This window comes from Erythranthe guttata, chromosome 8, assembly GCF_056151865.1.
Source record: "Erythranthe guttata isolate IM_541 chromosome 8, IM_541, whole genome shotgun sequence".
Lineage (NCBI taxonomy): Eukaryota > Viridiplantae > Streptophyta > Magnoliopsida > Lamiales > Phrymaceae > Erythranthe > Erythranthe guttata.
In genome coordinates, this window is record NC_142540.1 from 327,181 (window position 1) to 344,198 (window position 17,018).

Consider the following 17,018-nt stretch of genomic DNA (forward strand, 5'->3'; position numbering starts at 1 on the left):
CATTAAATAAAAATAAAAAAATTAGAATCAAGATAAATATAGTATGGTAGGAAAAATAATTACCAAATTGAAACTCGAATTACCGAAAAAATTACATTTAAAGTCTACAAGCAGATAGCTCAGTGAAATAGTTGCTCTTACATGCTAATATTACACATCGAATGCACAGCTAAAAAGTTGCTCGAAAAACGGAGCCTAGAATGTATTTTGAGGATTAGCCCTCCTCCTAAAATCCTGCCTGTAATAAGGAGTTTCATCGATAGTTTTCCTAACATAGTCCAAAAACGGCTGTGGGGTCCGAGGAGACTCCTCGTTCATAGCAACAGCAGGGCTACTCCGCTCGGGAGTGACAGGCGCTGCAACACTCGGACTACGAAAAGCCACAACCGATTGAGTTCTAACAGGTCTATCGAAATAACATACGATAGAAGCCGTCATTAATACCACCACTAAGGTAAAACCAAACAAACCAACCCATAAACGCAGATTTGCCCGTTCAACAATTGTTTCTCTCTCTTCAGGCTCGTAGCTAACATCGATTTCAACTCTCTGACCAGTTGCTGGGAGTGAAAAAATAAGTTGCTCTCGTAGTCTCTCGGCCCCCAAAACTTTGACCTCGTATTGCAAATATTTCCCAATTACGGGTCTAACTGAGAGACGACTCTTGTCATGCCAGTTGACTTCAACGTCTGTGTTTCCAATTATGGTTAAGGCACTTTTGTTGGACTCTCGTGTAAGATTTAGATGCAATGCATTCTTGTCCATTTCGAGTATAGTAAACCCTCCGATGAACAATGCAGAGGCAGAACCGGAAATGTTATGGTCTCCTCTGAGTGACGCCTTAACAGAAACAGAAACCTGCTGATGTGGAGTATCGCTTGGAGATGAACGAGCCAAATGTTCGGGAGAGTAAGGGAAGAATAGGCAGTACGAATTACCAATGTCTGGATCCTTCCATGGCTTAGTAAACCCAATACTAACTGGGTCAACTGCACAGTCGAACAAGAACAGCGTATTCTGAGCATCGCTAAATTTAACAGAGAAAGCATATCCTTTTGCTGGAAATGGTACATTTGTCAGGATCTCGTTAGGAGCACCTACCAAAACCGTATTCCCTTTCAACGCAGATCCTTGACGAATGACTGGATTCGAAGGATACAACTGAAGACCAACAGAAATTATTGCATAGACTGATTTCCTAGGATCACTGACGAAAGCTACTTGAACGAGAGCTAGCCCTTGGCTTTTTGCCTGAAGATGGACCTGCCCATTGTACTCTTCAATTGAAACAATGTCAGGATAGTTTGTTTCGACTTCAAATAGAGTGATGTTGTAAGCCTCGTGAAAAGGATTTCCAAGTGTGTCGTGATACTTGATTGGAAGATCGAGTTCAGCACCTACTGCCAAAGTGTGAACTGGAAACTCATCTGCCATAATTCTGATTTGAGCAACCTCAGAAACCCTCACACAAGATGCAACTTCGGTTCTCCCAGTTGACCTGTCTTTTGCTTGAATGCACGCGAGATTGCCCGAGTCCTTAGTAACGATTTTGGCCCCATCGATATATATATCATCGTTTCGCACATCTTCAGCCTTTCTCTTGCAGTGTCCTAACAAGGAATAATCGATGCCTGTATCACTCGAAGAATCTCCCTTTTTGTAGGCATGTGAAGAATAAGGTAAGAGATCTGAAGAGGTGTAGTGAGGAGGAATGACCCAGGTAGCTTGTGATCCAAGAGCAAGTGGAAGATCAGAAACCACCCACAATGACATAGATGCACTGTAGGACACTGACTTCGAGAATGAATTAGGTAACTTGTAATAACAAGAGAACGAAACTGTAACATTCGATTTGCCAGAAGATATACCTCGCAGAACTTGAATAAAATTAAGGTCTTGTCCTGTCCCATGTGCTTTGTTTGCCACCTGAAAATTCAATACATCTTTGTCTCCCACAGTCCACTTGAAATTCTTACAGAGCTCGTAAAACGAAAATAAATTTCCCTCAGACAAAGAAGGATGTATTGGCATCGTGCGGTCAACGGCAATTTGATCGCTCTGAACACTTAAAACTGCAGATGAAGGAATCCCCACTTTAACTTTCCCATACGCTCGGCAAAGCATGATACCACCATCACCGAATATTGTGGCAATTAAGGTACCGTTCCCCGGTGAAATTGCAGAAAGTCGTCCCGAAAACTTGTCAATTTCAGCAGTCTGATCATCCGTACTGGCATACTGAACACGTGAACCAATTTTAGGGCCTCCTTTTACTGTGACCACATACGACGAACCTGGTACAAGGAATAGATCACTGGGGTGTATTTCCGGTGGAGCATATACTTCAAGCATAACCAGTTGGCTCAGTATTTTATGCCCAGAAGGTCTGACAGCGCTAAGATATATGGTTGTCACACCAAGACGTGTAGCTTGTAATGTGAAACTTGGCCCATGTAAGTTCTCCACAACCTCAACTATATTTTCCTCAATCTGGACATGAATGTTCATATAAATGTACTGAGAAGGGTCAAAAACATGCCCATTATCAATCCCGACCGAAAAATTTATAGACTGGAAACTTCCCTCCATAATGCTTATGCGTTCACCTGTTAAAATCTTAATCCAGTGCATCTCCGCAACTTGGACAGTGGAAGATGCAGAAAGAGGAGGAACAAGTCCAATATCGTGTACCGTAACAAGTGCGGGACCCAGGCCTTTAGGAGCCAATGTTAGCTGTGAACACTCATGAGCATGTATCGGTTGAATTACTTCTACAATTCCAGTATCGTTTACAAATGTGTCCACGAAGCAGCTCCCTCCAGTTATGGAGATATTCAACCTAGCTTCGGGACTGAAAAACAGCAAGCTGAACTCTGGACTCACTCGAAGAGAAGAAACGAGCTGCAGCTGAATTGCATCTGTAAGAGTGGTTGTAGAACTCTCGAGCATCATAGAAAAATCAGGACGGCTCAGAGAATCGACGAAGCCGATGACAGTGGAGCGCACGATGCACCGTCCAGACGTATTTTGCAATACCAAAAACCTTTCCCAGCTGGAATACGCTTTCGAACCGTCCGAATCCTCCAAAAGTGCCAACCCTTCACATTCACTTAATCCCCATCTTAGACTGAGAGAAGATGAATTTGCGAAAGCTTTCCCAGAATCACTGAGTCCAACAGCTGATATTCGTATTCTGCGTCCATTGGCTACTGTAACTGGGGTGGCACGAATTCCTCCAGGCATTTGTTCAGCCTGAGCTGCAGCCTGTATAACTGGATGAGCATTCCAAGCTTCATCGGCTATTATTACAATAGAAGACGGAAAGCTACAAATAAGGGACAGCTCAACTTCAGATACAACTGGCAAATGATGGTCTTCACCAAATAGGTTTCCGCGTCTGAAAATAAGTTTAAAAGACCCCAAACTTTCGCATCCTATTCTATATGGGTTACCATGGCTGGTTGACATTTGATGGATAAAAATTTTATGTTTCACGTTAGAATTCTGTCCATCCAATACATGCATGTTTTCAATGAACTCTACTTCCCTGCCCCACCTTTCTGGTCCCCCGTAAAGAATTACATCCAAGTAAGTTCCAGGAGCAAGATACACATAATCCAAGTTCTTCAGCTGATTCTGAGATTCCATACGAGCCAAATCAAACCAGTAACCACCAAAATGGTTCCCATCACTCGCCTGATGCACGATAAGTGGTGAATATGCAGCAATACACGAGGAAACTTTCAAGACATTAGATTCCCTACCAGTATGGTCAGACTGTTGATTATCTCTATTTAACGTTGCATGCACCACAGTGCGACCAGAATCTGAAGCATAAATACGAGTCCATGCACAAGGAGGACCATATGATGAGGAACTGAGTTCAAAAGCTTCTTGTCTATCCAAAAATAATAATTCCTCAGTTGCATTGACAATTACGAAAGAGTCACTCTCGGTTTTCCATCTGATGGATGACCTGAAAGCATCACATGCATAGAAATACGCACCACTTGATGCTATCAATGTCACAGAAGCTTGAAGATATGTCCCAACAGGCGTCTCCACAGGGAAGTTAGGCAGAATAACCATCGAAGAAGGGACAGAAACTTCAATAACCATCTCATCAAAATTCAAAGGATCGAAGATGGACACTGCTCTAATAGTTGCTTTTCCGGGCTTCTTTGCCTGAACTATGCCGGAGACAGATACAGACACAACAGCCATGTCCAAAGACACCCATTTATAGTCACTGGAAGACATAGCACAACCTCCGCTTGCTTTAAGCTCAAGCTCCTGATAGACACCAGGTACCCATGGGAGTAGAATTCTGTTAGAAACATCACCTTCTCCTTCCATAACGAACTTAACTTGATCACAAACCATAACTTCTTGAACAACCTTGAGAACTTCTTTCCTTGTATCATGCCCAGTATTGTAGGCCAGAGTTGCTGTAAGCTTTCCCAATCCATATGAATTTGCATTTAGTATTCTATAATTGCTCTTAGTAGCAACACTCTCTGAAACTGGGAGAATATCCCAGAACTCGTCCTGGTTATCATGCAGCTCAACCTCGTCATTTTCTGTTATAAAAATTTCCTGTGTAACAGGTCCGGGCGAGAAAACCTTAATGTGTAGGAGATACTGTCGGCCAGCCACTACATACCAACGTGAAACAGAGGAAATAGGCTCGACACCGTCAATATAATCACCAGAAAGGGAGAATGGTGACAGAAATAACAACAGATTATCTGGTAAGACAACATGGAGAGATGATATTTGCATGTGTCCAACAACTCGAGTGTCTTCAACAATAACTGTGGTTACCCCCAAGTCGAGTGCACTAGCTGTACCCGCTTCTCCGTCCACCTCAGCAATTGAAGAATTCAAAGAGGACCACTGATGGAATGGAGATGGTAAACTTACAACATGCGGCCTGTTATTACGGATAACTTTAAGGGTATAACGGACAACAGCACCTATGAGGACATACACAGGTGATGGAGGATCTAAAGACATTGCTTCTGCAACTGTCAAAGTAATCTCGTCTTCCAATTTCTTCACTGATGATTCTAGCAGATTAACGGAAACAATTTCGTGGCCGATTTCAGTGCCTTTTACTACATACAGATCTGAAAAGACACCACTTTCTTCAAGATTTACTTGGATGTCCAAATCACCGAACAAGCCGCCACAATCACTCAACGGAGAGTCTTTTAAAGGAACGTGGACAAGGTTATGAGGCAACTCGTGGTTTTCAGGCATCAACCGCCACATGAATTGCAGGCCCACCAAGGAGGAGAAGACATTATCTGTATCAAACACAAGGGGAAAAGAACACATAGGTAAATGTACGAAAGTGAAACACGCAAACCTTATGCATACGGGATGAGAATAACTAATTTTAGAGTTTGTATACCTTCACTATCAAAGGCACGTACGCGCAACGTAGCGAGCCCATCAAGATCAAGCTTAATCGAGTTGTGAAATATCTGAATCCTAGAGATTGTATCGATATAAACCTTGCAACGAATCACCGTCCCGGTGTTTGAATCAGTAGCATAAACAGCCGTCTCCTTCCGCCCGCCATAAGGTGCAATGGACTTCAATCGAGCACTCGTCGAACAGTGGCTACTCGAATTGAACTCCGGCAAGACCGACAATATATCATGATGGTCCCAAGACCTATGTGCAGCACAATTAAAATCAATTACTTCTCGCTAATTAAGAAAAACAAATATAATTATAATTAATTAACTAAAAAGGGGCAAAAAAAATGCTGGTACAAAACGTAAAGGAGGTGTAACGTACCATTTGAAGCAGCCGTCGCTGCCTTGAAGACGGTATTCAACGGGGTGGGTCATCTTGGGGGGCAGGAGTATGTTGACATCGGCGATGTGAGGGCCGGAGCTTGAAAGCGACGCCGTACGGTGGAGTAACAGAAGGAGGAGGAGTGAAGAAATGAGAAATGCGGCGGAGGACGGCATGATTTGGTTTCTCAGGTGAAAATGGGGAAGAAGGTAAGAGATATATTCATTAATTAATTGTTAGGAAACTTTTTGAAAAAGGAAATTTGGAGGGGGGGAATCTATTTAGGGTTTTGGCCATTTGGGAATGGGTTTTTGCAGGGAAGAAAACAAGGGATGATGAATGGCAGTTGGACACGTGTCGTTTGACTGATGTTTGACTGAATTATTTGTGGGAGGAAGATTAGACTATGTGAAAAAAAACGGGAATTGCTATTTGCGGTTTGAAAATTGCTATTTGCGATTTATAACAAAACCCCCAAAAAAATACTTTATTTCTCTAAAATCCTAAAAATTTCCAAAAAAATCCAAAAACCCCCCAAAACGCGTAAAAGCCCAGCTTGGGCGCCCATTCATGCAGTGCACGCCCAAGTTGGGCGTGCAAGCTGCATTTAGGTGTCCGAGTTGGGCGTCCAGTGCAATTTTTTTTTTTTTTTAATTGAACGCCCAAGATGGCGCCCAAGGTGTGTACGAACGTCCGTTCCGGGCGTTCGAACAGTTTTTTGCGAAAAAAAAGCCCACTAATTGATTTGTAGGGCTTTTTAACATGAAATTGGTTACGTGATCGACCTATCCAATGCATATTAGACATAAAAGAGTCAAAATTACATCAAAAAATCGAAGCCCAACCCTTCTTCAAACTTGATTTCGAATTTTTGATTTTTTTTAATGCTATTTGCAGTTTTGGAGGGTTTTTGGATATTTTTAAAAGTTTTGGGGGATTTTGTTATAAACCGCAAATAGCAATTCTGTGACCGTAAATAGCATTTCATAAAAAGAAATGCACTTTGCATTTGATAATAAAATAGTTTGTCTAGAATCTAGATTCTATTTAATAGATTTTCTTTTTACTAAATAGCATTTTAATAATAAAATATTAAATCAAGTTTGTTATGATAACATTATATTTCAAAATGAGTTAGAAATATAGTAAGGCTTTTTTTTTCTTGATGATTCTAATGTGGGACTATTAGCCATAACCCCCTCTATGATCTAGAAAAATTACAATTGCTTCTATATAGGTCAAATGTAAACAACAAATTAAAAATATAAGTTTCATTATTTAATTTCAAACAACAAACTGAAAATATAATTTACATTATATAATTGCAAACAAAAAACTACACGTACGATATGCATCATCTAATTTCAAACAATAAACTAAAAGATATTATATGCATCGTCTACATTTAATTGTAAACAACAAACTACATATATTTAATTACAAACAACAAACTGAACAATATGATATGCATCATCGATATGCAAACAATAACAATAAAAAAATGTAATGTTATAAATTGCAGTTTACAGTTTTCTATTTCATGTTGCTAATTTATTTTGCAATGCAATTTCTTTTTGATATTTATCGAATGAAAATCAATTAAAAAATACAAACAAAAAATATAAGATAACTTCAAAAAATAAAATTAAAAGAGATATAGATTATATACAAAAAAATATGAATCTACATCCGCACCAATCTTCACCAAATGAATTAAGGGTTCTAAGAAGTCCCTAGAAAGCTCTTAATTATATATATTTATATAATGTAACTAGAAAATGGAATGCTTTAGCAAGCCACTCATGACCGTCGTATTAAATTAATACCATCTCCAATTTCACGGTAGAGTACTGTATATAGGAGTATGATTTAATTTGTAAACAACCAAACAGACAAATGTGTGAGCAAAGTAAAATTCATACGTTCACATGTTGTTGTTTGTATAAAAATATATGAAAATAAATTATTATAAGTCCACATAATTAATCATTTCAGCCCAATTGTTAATAGGAGAATTAATTCTAATTTTCAGAATTTGCTATATATAACGCCTGAACAATCGCAATCTCGGTGGCGCCGGTTTCAGACTTGGTGCCGAAACTGTGTCTACGATCAGCTTTGGAGCGGCAGAGAACTTCGAACGCTTTGGAGGAACACGTCAGTACCATAAACGAAAAAGTTACGGTTGGGAGACATTTTCGGGTCCGCAGATCTTCAACCAAGAAGGCTATCAAAGGTTGGGTTCTTCCAAAGTATGTCAATTTCATATTAAAAAAGTATCAATGTCTGATATGTTATGACGACGGCTTTATAGCAATCGTAAGGAGCAGGAGCACTGTCAAAACGTTCACAAAATTCGATCCATACCATTACAATCCTAATCTAGCAGATAATATGAAACAATAAAATTTCTCCAAAGCTACGGTCAATTTGAAACGAAAAGAGGAGTAATTAAAAGCAATATTACTAGTTCGCGCATCTCTTCTATTTTCACGGTCGCGATAATTTTATTTTTATAGTAAAACCAGATGCCTACATTTTCGTAATAATATATATAATTTCGAATTTCATGTATCAAACTATCAATTTCCATCTTATCTATTCACATTTACCTATTTTCACCTTTTTATTTTTTCGAATCTCATTTCTCGCAAGTCATACTTATCACTTGTCGACCACCGCTAATTATCTAGCAATTTGAATTTTATTTATTATTGAAGTTAAATATAATTAGTGACAGTAATTTTATTGTTCATGTTACATTACTTGTATAGGTTTTTAAAAATATTGTATTTTACTATTACGATTACTTCGTACAAATATAAAAGCAAAATATTATAAAAGTTATAAAATATTAAACTTTTTTATCTGGAAGGATCTAGTGGGTCAGAACCGTTTATATCAATGTTTGACCGATCCATAGTCAAACATTTAATTTCGCAAAGATACTAATTTGGGCTACAAGTTGGGCTAGCTTGGGTAATGAAAGTCTTGGACCTTAATTGGATTTTTTGGTTAACATATTTAATACTTGTGCAAAGCTAACAAACCACTGTTAATTAAGAACGGAAGGAGAAGCTGTCATTCTAATTGAACCGTCCTTCGCATTCGATTTCGTGTTATTTAATCATTATATATGTAAGTTTAAATAACTGAACATATGGGAGCTAAGCCAATTAAGTACAAGTTAAAGTGGGACTAAGCTAATTATTATAACATATATGTAACTATATACTTTTGGTAATTGCGATGACTGTTCCGTACGCACAGTACCCACGTGGCATCAGCAGCAACTACGCATCCAACTATCAACGCCACGTGTCCACCACATGCTAATATAAATATATATTGTTCAGCTGCTTCTTTTTTTTCTCAAGAAAGTGTTGAATTGTGGAAGTGAAGATGGAAGGCAAGAAGGAAGAAGCTAAAAAAGAGGTCCACGAGAAAGAGACGCCGGCCAAAGAATCGGGAGATGAAACTGATAGCAGAATCAAAGGGGACGAGAAATTACAAAATACAAACAAGAAAGCCCCCGCCGAGGCTAAAGGGCTTCCTCATCAACAGGTCCCACAACCCAGCGATTTCAACACACGCGCTCTCGAGCTCATCTAGCTCAGCTGTTTTGGTTCGGTTGTGTGTTAATATTTTGTGCAGGCTCAATAATTGTAAGATATTATAATCTATGCTCTACTAGTTTAATTTCCTGACCTTTGATTATAATTATAATGCACCTGAAAACGAAGCATCCGTTGAAGTAGAGTTTCTCAATCTGTCTGTATTCCGAATAATCGGGCATACACTCCGTTTCTTTGAAGGAGCTCTCGATTACTACCGCTCTGCGCGAATGAATTTGGTTGTTTCAGTTTTGACTTCACTTTTGCACTTGGTATGAGTGTTGAAAATAATTTCATGTTGAGAAAAAAAAAACCCAAGTAGATAGTAGTATAAACACAATGCCTTACATCGACAACTTGCCCATCGTTCATTACCAAGATCCTGTCTGCTGCTTCTATTGTCGACAGCCTGTGAAAACTTGGTCAAACTTCACAGTCATCAAAAGTCAATAAACTAGGAAGAAGCTGCAGAAAACTAACCTTTGTGCTATTATGATCACAGTCCTTTTTGAGTTTTTCTTCAGAGAATGAATAACCTCCTGCACATATATTACCATGAGTGTTTACCAATTACAGTTTTGTAGAAAACTAGGATTTCTTTCTTGTAACAATAGTAAGAAAAAGAACCACATTGGAGTTTTTTATGAAAAAAAAAACCTTTATGTAGCCTTCGCTTTCGGCATCAAGAGCGCTGGTGGCTTCATCGAGTACAAGAATAGCGGGATCTCTAAGGAGGGCCCTTGCTATTGCAATGCGCTGCTTTTGCCCACCACTTAGCAAGTTATCATCGATAATAGTGTCATAACCGTTAGGAAGGGCAGAGATGAATTCGTGTGCATATGCCTTCTTTGCAGCAGCTTCGATCTCTTCTTGTTTGATGCTTCTAGAGCAACCATAACTTATATTTGACTTGACATCCATATGGAAAAGATGGGGTTCCTGGTAATTAGTCATGTAGGACTTTCAGATAGCATTTTTACGGGAAAAGATTTTTAACCAAAAGTAAGTCTTTTCAAGTCTAACCTGCCCGACAAACCCGATATTTTCTCTTAGCCACCTAATGTCCATCTCTTCGAGAGGAACCCCGTCAATAAAGATCTGAACATTAGAGGTGATATTAGCATGACACATTATTGGCATTAACATGTGAATGTTTTCAACTGTAAATTGCAAAATTCACCGCATTCATCAGAAAACATTAGTCTTAGAACCATAATGGTACTTGAATACAGCATACATTTTTACGACGCAGAAATGTAATTCAAGGTTGAAAGATTTTTGCAAAGACACAGATATTTTCATCCAAATCACCAGTCATGCACAAACCTAGATAAAACAAGCTCGTGAAAGCGGTCATGTATAATGGTTAGATTACACGAAACAGGATATCTTGTAAAGAGGAGTGCAAGTACACAAAGGATTTCTTAACAAAGGGGTACTCAAGAAGTAATAAAATGCAGCTAATAATTTAAGTACCATCATGGGATTGTTTATACTAGTTATATCATGAGATCAGAAACATTGATAAGAAAGAAACAACATGCAACATGACGAAAACTTACTACTCACCTCTCCATAGGTTGGTTCATAGAGGCGAAGCAAAAGATTGATCAACGTGCTTTTCCCGCTACCACTGGTACCAACCTTTTTCCGGAGTGAAACTTGTTTTGGTGTTCAAATTATTATAAAGAATAACGCAATGAGAAATAAACTGTTGCATTCCTTACTATTGCAACCACTTCATTAGCTTTTATGGAGAAGTTCGCCTTTCTCAAAATAGGAACCTGTTGATACATCAGAACGGTAAGTATCGGTTATGTCTAAGAAAATTAATAATATACAAACAGCTTGTAGAAATTGCAGAAGTTAATGTAGTTGGAAACTAAACTATATTAGTAGTGATTGGCCGGTACCTTCTTCCTTGAAGAGTAATGAAATGACACATTTACAAACTCAATACTTCCACTCAGCTTTTCCAGTTTTACTCCTGTACAAAGATAAAGTAGGAATAAATGGCAGTTGAATTCCTAAAGTATTTGCCATCATAATCAACAAAGTAAAACAGAATATCATTCATGTAGTGTCGTCGTTAAGAGAAAGTCTAGCATGTGTATCAAAAATGGAAAAAAACATTACAGTGGAAAATGCAATAAAGCAAAAGCACAGTGCATGACAGGGGTAAAAGGTCTCTTGCCTTTAGACAAGAATTCGCTACTTGGTGGAAGATACATCAAGTGAAAAACTTTTTCACAAGCTCCGACAGACTGAAGTAAGGATGACATGTTGTCTTGCAACCTCCAGGCAGCATAAATCAACCATTCACAGTATAAAACATACTTGGTTAATTGCTCAGCAGAAACAGAACCCGACAAAATAGATATTCCTCCTAAAAGGACTGCCAAAACCTACAAAAATATAATTTGACAGATTATATGTAAAATCTGTTTTGCAGGACAGATCAATCACATATCGACTTTTCAATCTACTGCACACAAATTTCACGAATTAAAACGTAAAACATGGAATTTCAATTGCTTCAGAAAAGAGCAAAACCTGGGTTGATCGATAAAGTGTATTAAAACTAAGGGTCCAGATTCCACAAGCTACACTTTCTCGCATGCCCACAAAAGCCAACTTGTCTAGCCAGTGCGTGAACCTAAAAACAGATTACATAAAGCAAATAAATCTGTTATGAGCACTACATAATATACAGCTAAGCCAGTTTCAGCTAGTATACTTAGCTAGTTCCAATTCAAACTTTAGAGAAAATTTGACAACCTCTGATATTCTTCTCTTTCTGTTCCATATGCTCGGACGGTTCTCATCAAAGACAAAGTTTCTTGCGCAACCTAAACTTTTTTGGGAAAAGAAAACCTTGTTTAAGATAATGATAGGAGAACAGGATACATATAAAAAAGGTTCTTAGTTTTCTTATTTACTTCATTGGCGGAAGCAGTAAAGTCTTGAGCAAGCAGTGCTGTTTTCTTCTGGTACCTGTCAAAAACAACAATTCCGGTTCCTCAAAAAGTCAAAACATGGGTCAGCATAAAAGATCGTAACAAGCAACCACACTAACTCTTATACTTGTATCCATCAGTAGAAGATTAACATCATAGAAGCATAGTTATCCGTCTATAGCTACTCAAGATAAAAGGTCTGTATGTGTTGCAAATACATGATAAGAAATTGAGTCATGCTATATGAGCTCAACCTTGATGTAGTTTGAAATTAACAAAACCATCATGTAAAATAAAGACAAATCAAAAGGAAGAGAAAATTAAACTTTTTTTCTTGAAACACGACAACAATTGAGATTGGCGTGAGCCCGATTTCAACCAAACTTCATCATCCCCAACTTTAAAGAAAATTGTGGCCCATTACTAAATATAAAATTACAGTAAGACCCAGAAAGACTATCCATCAATCTTCCCTATCGTTAGTTACTACCACCAAAGCAAGGTGTTGAACAAGCAAAAATATTTCTAAACATATTACCCAGATCTGAATATAATACTTAATAAACTCTGTTTCTATAGTTACTACATCGGACCAGATTCTAATTTTACATGTGAGAACCCATGATATTATTAACCAATATGTCGTCTAAACATCTAGAGTGCAAACAAAATATTCATGCAATCAGCTGTCATAGTGAGTACACAGAAATGTATCAACACTTACTGTCCATAAATAAGGAAAATCGCAGACAGAACAACGCATACAGCCAGAGATGACATTGCCAGAGGCCACGACAAAGTCATCAAGGTGATAAATGCACCTATCCCCTGCAAAAGTATTAGTCTATCACAGTTAGACAATAACAACAAATTCACGGATGAATATAAAATCAACTAGAAATAGTGACCTGGACAATATTACGCAGGATCAAGTGTATATCATTTCCAATGGTATGAGATAATCGCTGGCAATCTGTGCTGATTCTGCTGGTCAGATTGCCAACAGCTTCTTTGTCAAAGAAGGATATATCCTGCATTAAACGTAAGACTTACATAATTGATAGAAAAACTACAAAGAAACGTATAAAAAGGAACACAATTCAATATTTTAACTCCAGTATATGTAACGTGGATACGATTCAAACCTGAAGAAGAAGAGAGCTATATAGAGTCTCTCTGAGACGCTTAACCTGCAAGCATGAGAAGCAACATATAATGACTGCATTCTTGATTTAAAGGTAGGCATGCGAAGACATCGTACAGGTTGTACAGAAACCACATCTTAATTTATTTGAAAATCCCAATTGATGACTGTGTTATTTTAAGCTCGTATCTTCTCCAAATTTTAACACTAGAACATCAAGGAAAATAAAAATGACAAGAGAAGCCGTAACTTGTTAGACGCACCAGAATTGTATTTGCAATAGCGAAACATCCACTTCGCAAGCCACTGGTTCAGGAAAAGGTGACCACATGGTAAAATATTAATCATAATAAGATTTTAACGAAGGAGAAAATGAGGGGTAAAAAAATATGAAAATAATATGATATAATGTAACCTGCATATTCCTGAGGTGAAACACAACCAAATCAGAAGCTGTGAGTTCTGATAGAAAACCAACATATCACCATTTTGAGCTGAAAACACCGTTGCCGTCAGAATACCTGGCATTGATATCTCCGAGACCTGCAGAAGAGCATTCATCTAAAGCATTTAAAATTTGACGAAGTCGTATCATTAAAATCGTCAATCTCAATCTCGATAATTCATTAAATATATACAGCAATTACAACATGAAATCGAATCAATGATAAACATGAAACCATAGTGTACCAAACGGAAACTACAGCAATCCTCTAATAATACTAATTAATCAAAATAGAATCAGTCACTTCAAACCACTACATATACATATACATACGACTATATAAATACATCCAGATTGAAAAAAAAATTAACTATGTAGATGAGCACACGCACCGCGGCCACAGTCAGAGCAACAAACGCTGAGCATAAAATCCATTTCTCATCAGCTACGAGCGCCCACATTTGTCTCAGAGCTTTCCAAACGGTCAAAGGCTTCGCTGCCATGGTAGAACCGTCGATTTTTTTCTCAGAATCACTAAGATTCCACCAACTTCCACCCGGAAAAATAGACCGGATAAACTCGAACCATCTCTTCAAATTGTGAAGAGTTCCATTCATTTGGTCACAAATAGCCTCTCGATTTCGGTGAAGTACATTTGAAATGTATACATTTCTGCGTGAGCAAACAGAATTGGAACCGCGGATACAATGGAAAGTATGAGCTAGGGTTTTATTTGAGGGTGAATTGGGGAATTTGAGTTTGGCTTTGGACGTAATGAGTAGGGATGAGTTGCTGTTGAGATCGTTGAAGGAGGCGGGATAGTGTAGCGTGGTTGGAAGAGCCGCCATACGGAATCGACGGCGGCTCCACAGCGGCGGCGGATAACGATGGAATTAAATACCGGCGCCAAAAAAAACCCGATGGGATTTCAGTTCAAATTGACGGTCTTGGACTTTGAAATGACGTGTACTTAAGCAAATTGCTCTTGAATTATTTATCAAAAAAAATTTGAATTTTTCGAATTTATTTTTATACAACGAATTTCAAGTTCATAATATTGTATTTATAGAATTTTTCGAATTAATTTTTATACAATGAACTTGAGTTGCGTACCTATCTCCGAATTTCTCATCATTATTCTTCGTTTTCCAAATTATTATTATTTTATCATTCATTTTTTTATAAATAGAAAAACATTAAATATAATTAGGGACCAAAAATACATTAAACTTTAAGGCCTCGTTTGTTACCTATATCGATGTTGGATCCGCTATATTAAATTTGTTAAATTCTGGTATTAAATAGTTATTGAGATGTTTGATCCGTTATATTAAATCTGTATTAAAATGTTAAAATTCTGGTATTAAATATATTGTCTAAAAAATATTTTAATTAACACAATTAAAATATTAATTTAAAAATAAACTTGTTTTTTTCTCTTTTAATCAACCCTACAAGATTATTAGCTGGGTGCTATTAATTTAACCAAATAATAACATTTATTTACGGGTTTTAAGTGCAGTAACGGGCTTAACTAAATACGAATATCATCAAACAAACATCTTACTAAAACCCGGTAGACAACGAATTAAGCTAAAATGAAGAAAAGAAACTGCAGCAACTTGAAAACTATTTTCAGCTTATTCAGGATGATATGTAAGATTTTATCGATGATCCGCATGATGGCCGACATCAACTTCTCGTGCTTGTCACGGTAGTGAGCTTTCATCTTTTTGTTGTCTTCAAATTGTTCTTCACAAACCGGGTATATTGGCAGAAGACACGACGGGCAGTTGGGACATTTCGGAATACGACACGATCGGCAGCTCCTCCAGGACCGACGGCGATTCCTCTTGACCGGGAATTCCGCCAAGGTTACAGTTGGTACGAGGCACAGCTGATTAATTTCAAAAAAGAAAAAAGACATGAATACCTGAAAAATATAAACTCAAAAATAGTGAAAAAGTAAAAAAGTAAAAAGCGTGTTATTAGTGAAAAAGTAAAAAGCGTGTTATTAAAAGAAGCGTGACTGACAAAACGTTTAAATAGAACGTGATTAACTCATAAGAGATAATGATAAAATACAAATTTACCAAATGGAAGCGACGGCTGGAGCCGAGCGACGCCGTTGGTAAGAGCGGAGATGCGGCGTCCTCCGGTGGAGAAGCAGGCGTCCAGAGGTGAGAAATGTGGAACGGTGCCGTCGGTAAGGGCACAAATGCGGCGAGATCCGGTAGACAAGCAGGCGGCGGAGAAGCGGAGGGAGTTCTGGACAGGCTGAACGACGCCGTTGGTAAGGGCGGAGATGCGGCGTCCTCCGGTGGAGAAGCAGGCGTACGGAGGTGAGAAATTGCGAACGCTGCCGACGGTAAGGGCACAGTGGCGACGAGCGAAGAGCTGGAGAACCGACTCATTTTGTGAGGAGGAGTGTTTTCAGTGTTCGTGAGAAAGGAGTGTTCAGTGTGTGTTTTCGGTGAGTACTGTGTATACATATAAGAAGTTAGGAACCGTGTATATATATATATATATATATATATATAACTCACACTTTCCTCACGCTATTCTGTTATCGTTGATGTTGACAATTAAGAAAATTAATAAAAATATCACTATCATTAAGCGAGGTTTATACTTTGGTATTTCTCTATAATGTACAAGAGTTGCTTTCAGTTTTCCCGCTCTCAATTTTCGCAGTCAAAAATCGAGTCATTTTAATAGTGTCAACTGTCAATTTTAGTAGGTTCAACAAAATATTAAACATAAATGAAAAATTGGATGGAGACATGATCATTGTCGTGAACCCACGGTTCACGAGTCAGAATCGACTAGGGTTCACAATTCAAAAGTACAAGACCATTAACCAATCCTTAAGGTTAAGAGTTTGATTATATATATATATATATATATATATATATATATATATATATATATATATATATATATATATATATATATATATATATATATATATATATATATATATATATATCTATATATTAATGAAAAATTAAACATAAATGAAAATTTAAATGGAGACTTGATTATTGTCG

The 17,018-nt window shown here is 37.8% G+C and overlaps 2 protein-coding genes across 2 annotated transcripts; both read right to left on the minus strand.

Moving 5' to 3' along the window:
- Nucleotides 1–60: 60 nt before the first annotated feature.
- EMB3012 (embryo defective 3012) lies at nt 61–6,212 on the minus strand. Its single transcript, XM_012994445.2, has 3 exons — nt 5,809–6,212; nt 5,417–5,682; nt 61–5,309 (listed from the first exon to the last, which is right to left on the minus strand). Exons 1-3 carry the CDS (start codon nt 5,982–5,984, stop codon nt 196–198), a joined length of 5,556 nt encoding a protein of 1,851 aa, XP_012849899.2. The 5' UTR covers nt 5,985–6,212; the 3' UTR covers nt 61–195.
- A 3,063-nt stretch (nt 6,213–9,275) lies between these two features.
- LOC105969648 (ABC transporter B family member 26, chloroplastic) lies at nt 9,276–15,104 on the minus strand. The gene is made up of 18 exons (XM_088821433.1): nt 14,361–15,104; nt 13,939–14,066; nt 13,787–13,829; nt 13,525–13,569; nt 13,288–13,410; nt 13,104–13,207; nt 12,362–12,416; nt 12,201–12,271; nt 11,976–12,078; nt 11,617–11,827; nt 11,336–11,409; nt 11,150–11,206; nt 10,992–11,066; nt 10,446–10,520; nt 10,080–10,361; nt 9,903–9,961; nt 9,771–9,831; nt 9,276–9,644 (listed from the first exon to the last, which is right to left on the minus strand). The coding sequence occupies exons 1-18, from the start codon at nt 14,814–14,816 to the stop codon at nt 9,573–9,575; spliced, it is 2,094 nt and encodes a 697-aa protein (XP_088677559.1). The 5' UTR covers nt 14,817–15,104; the 3' UTR covers nt 9,276–9,572.
- Nucleotides 15,105–17,018: the final 1,914 nt, after the last annotated feature.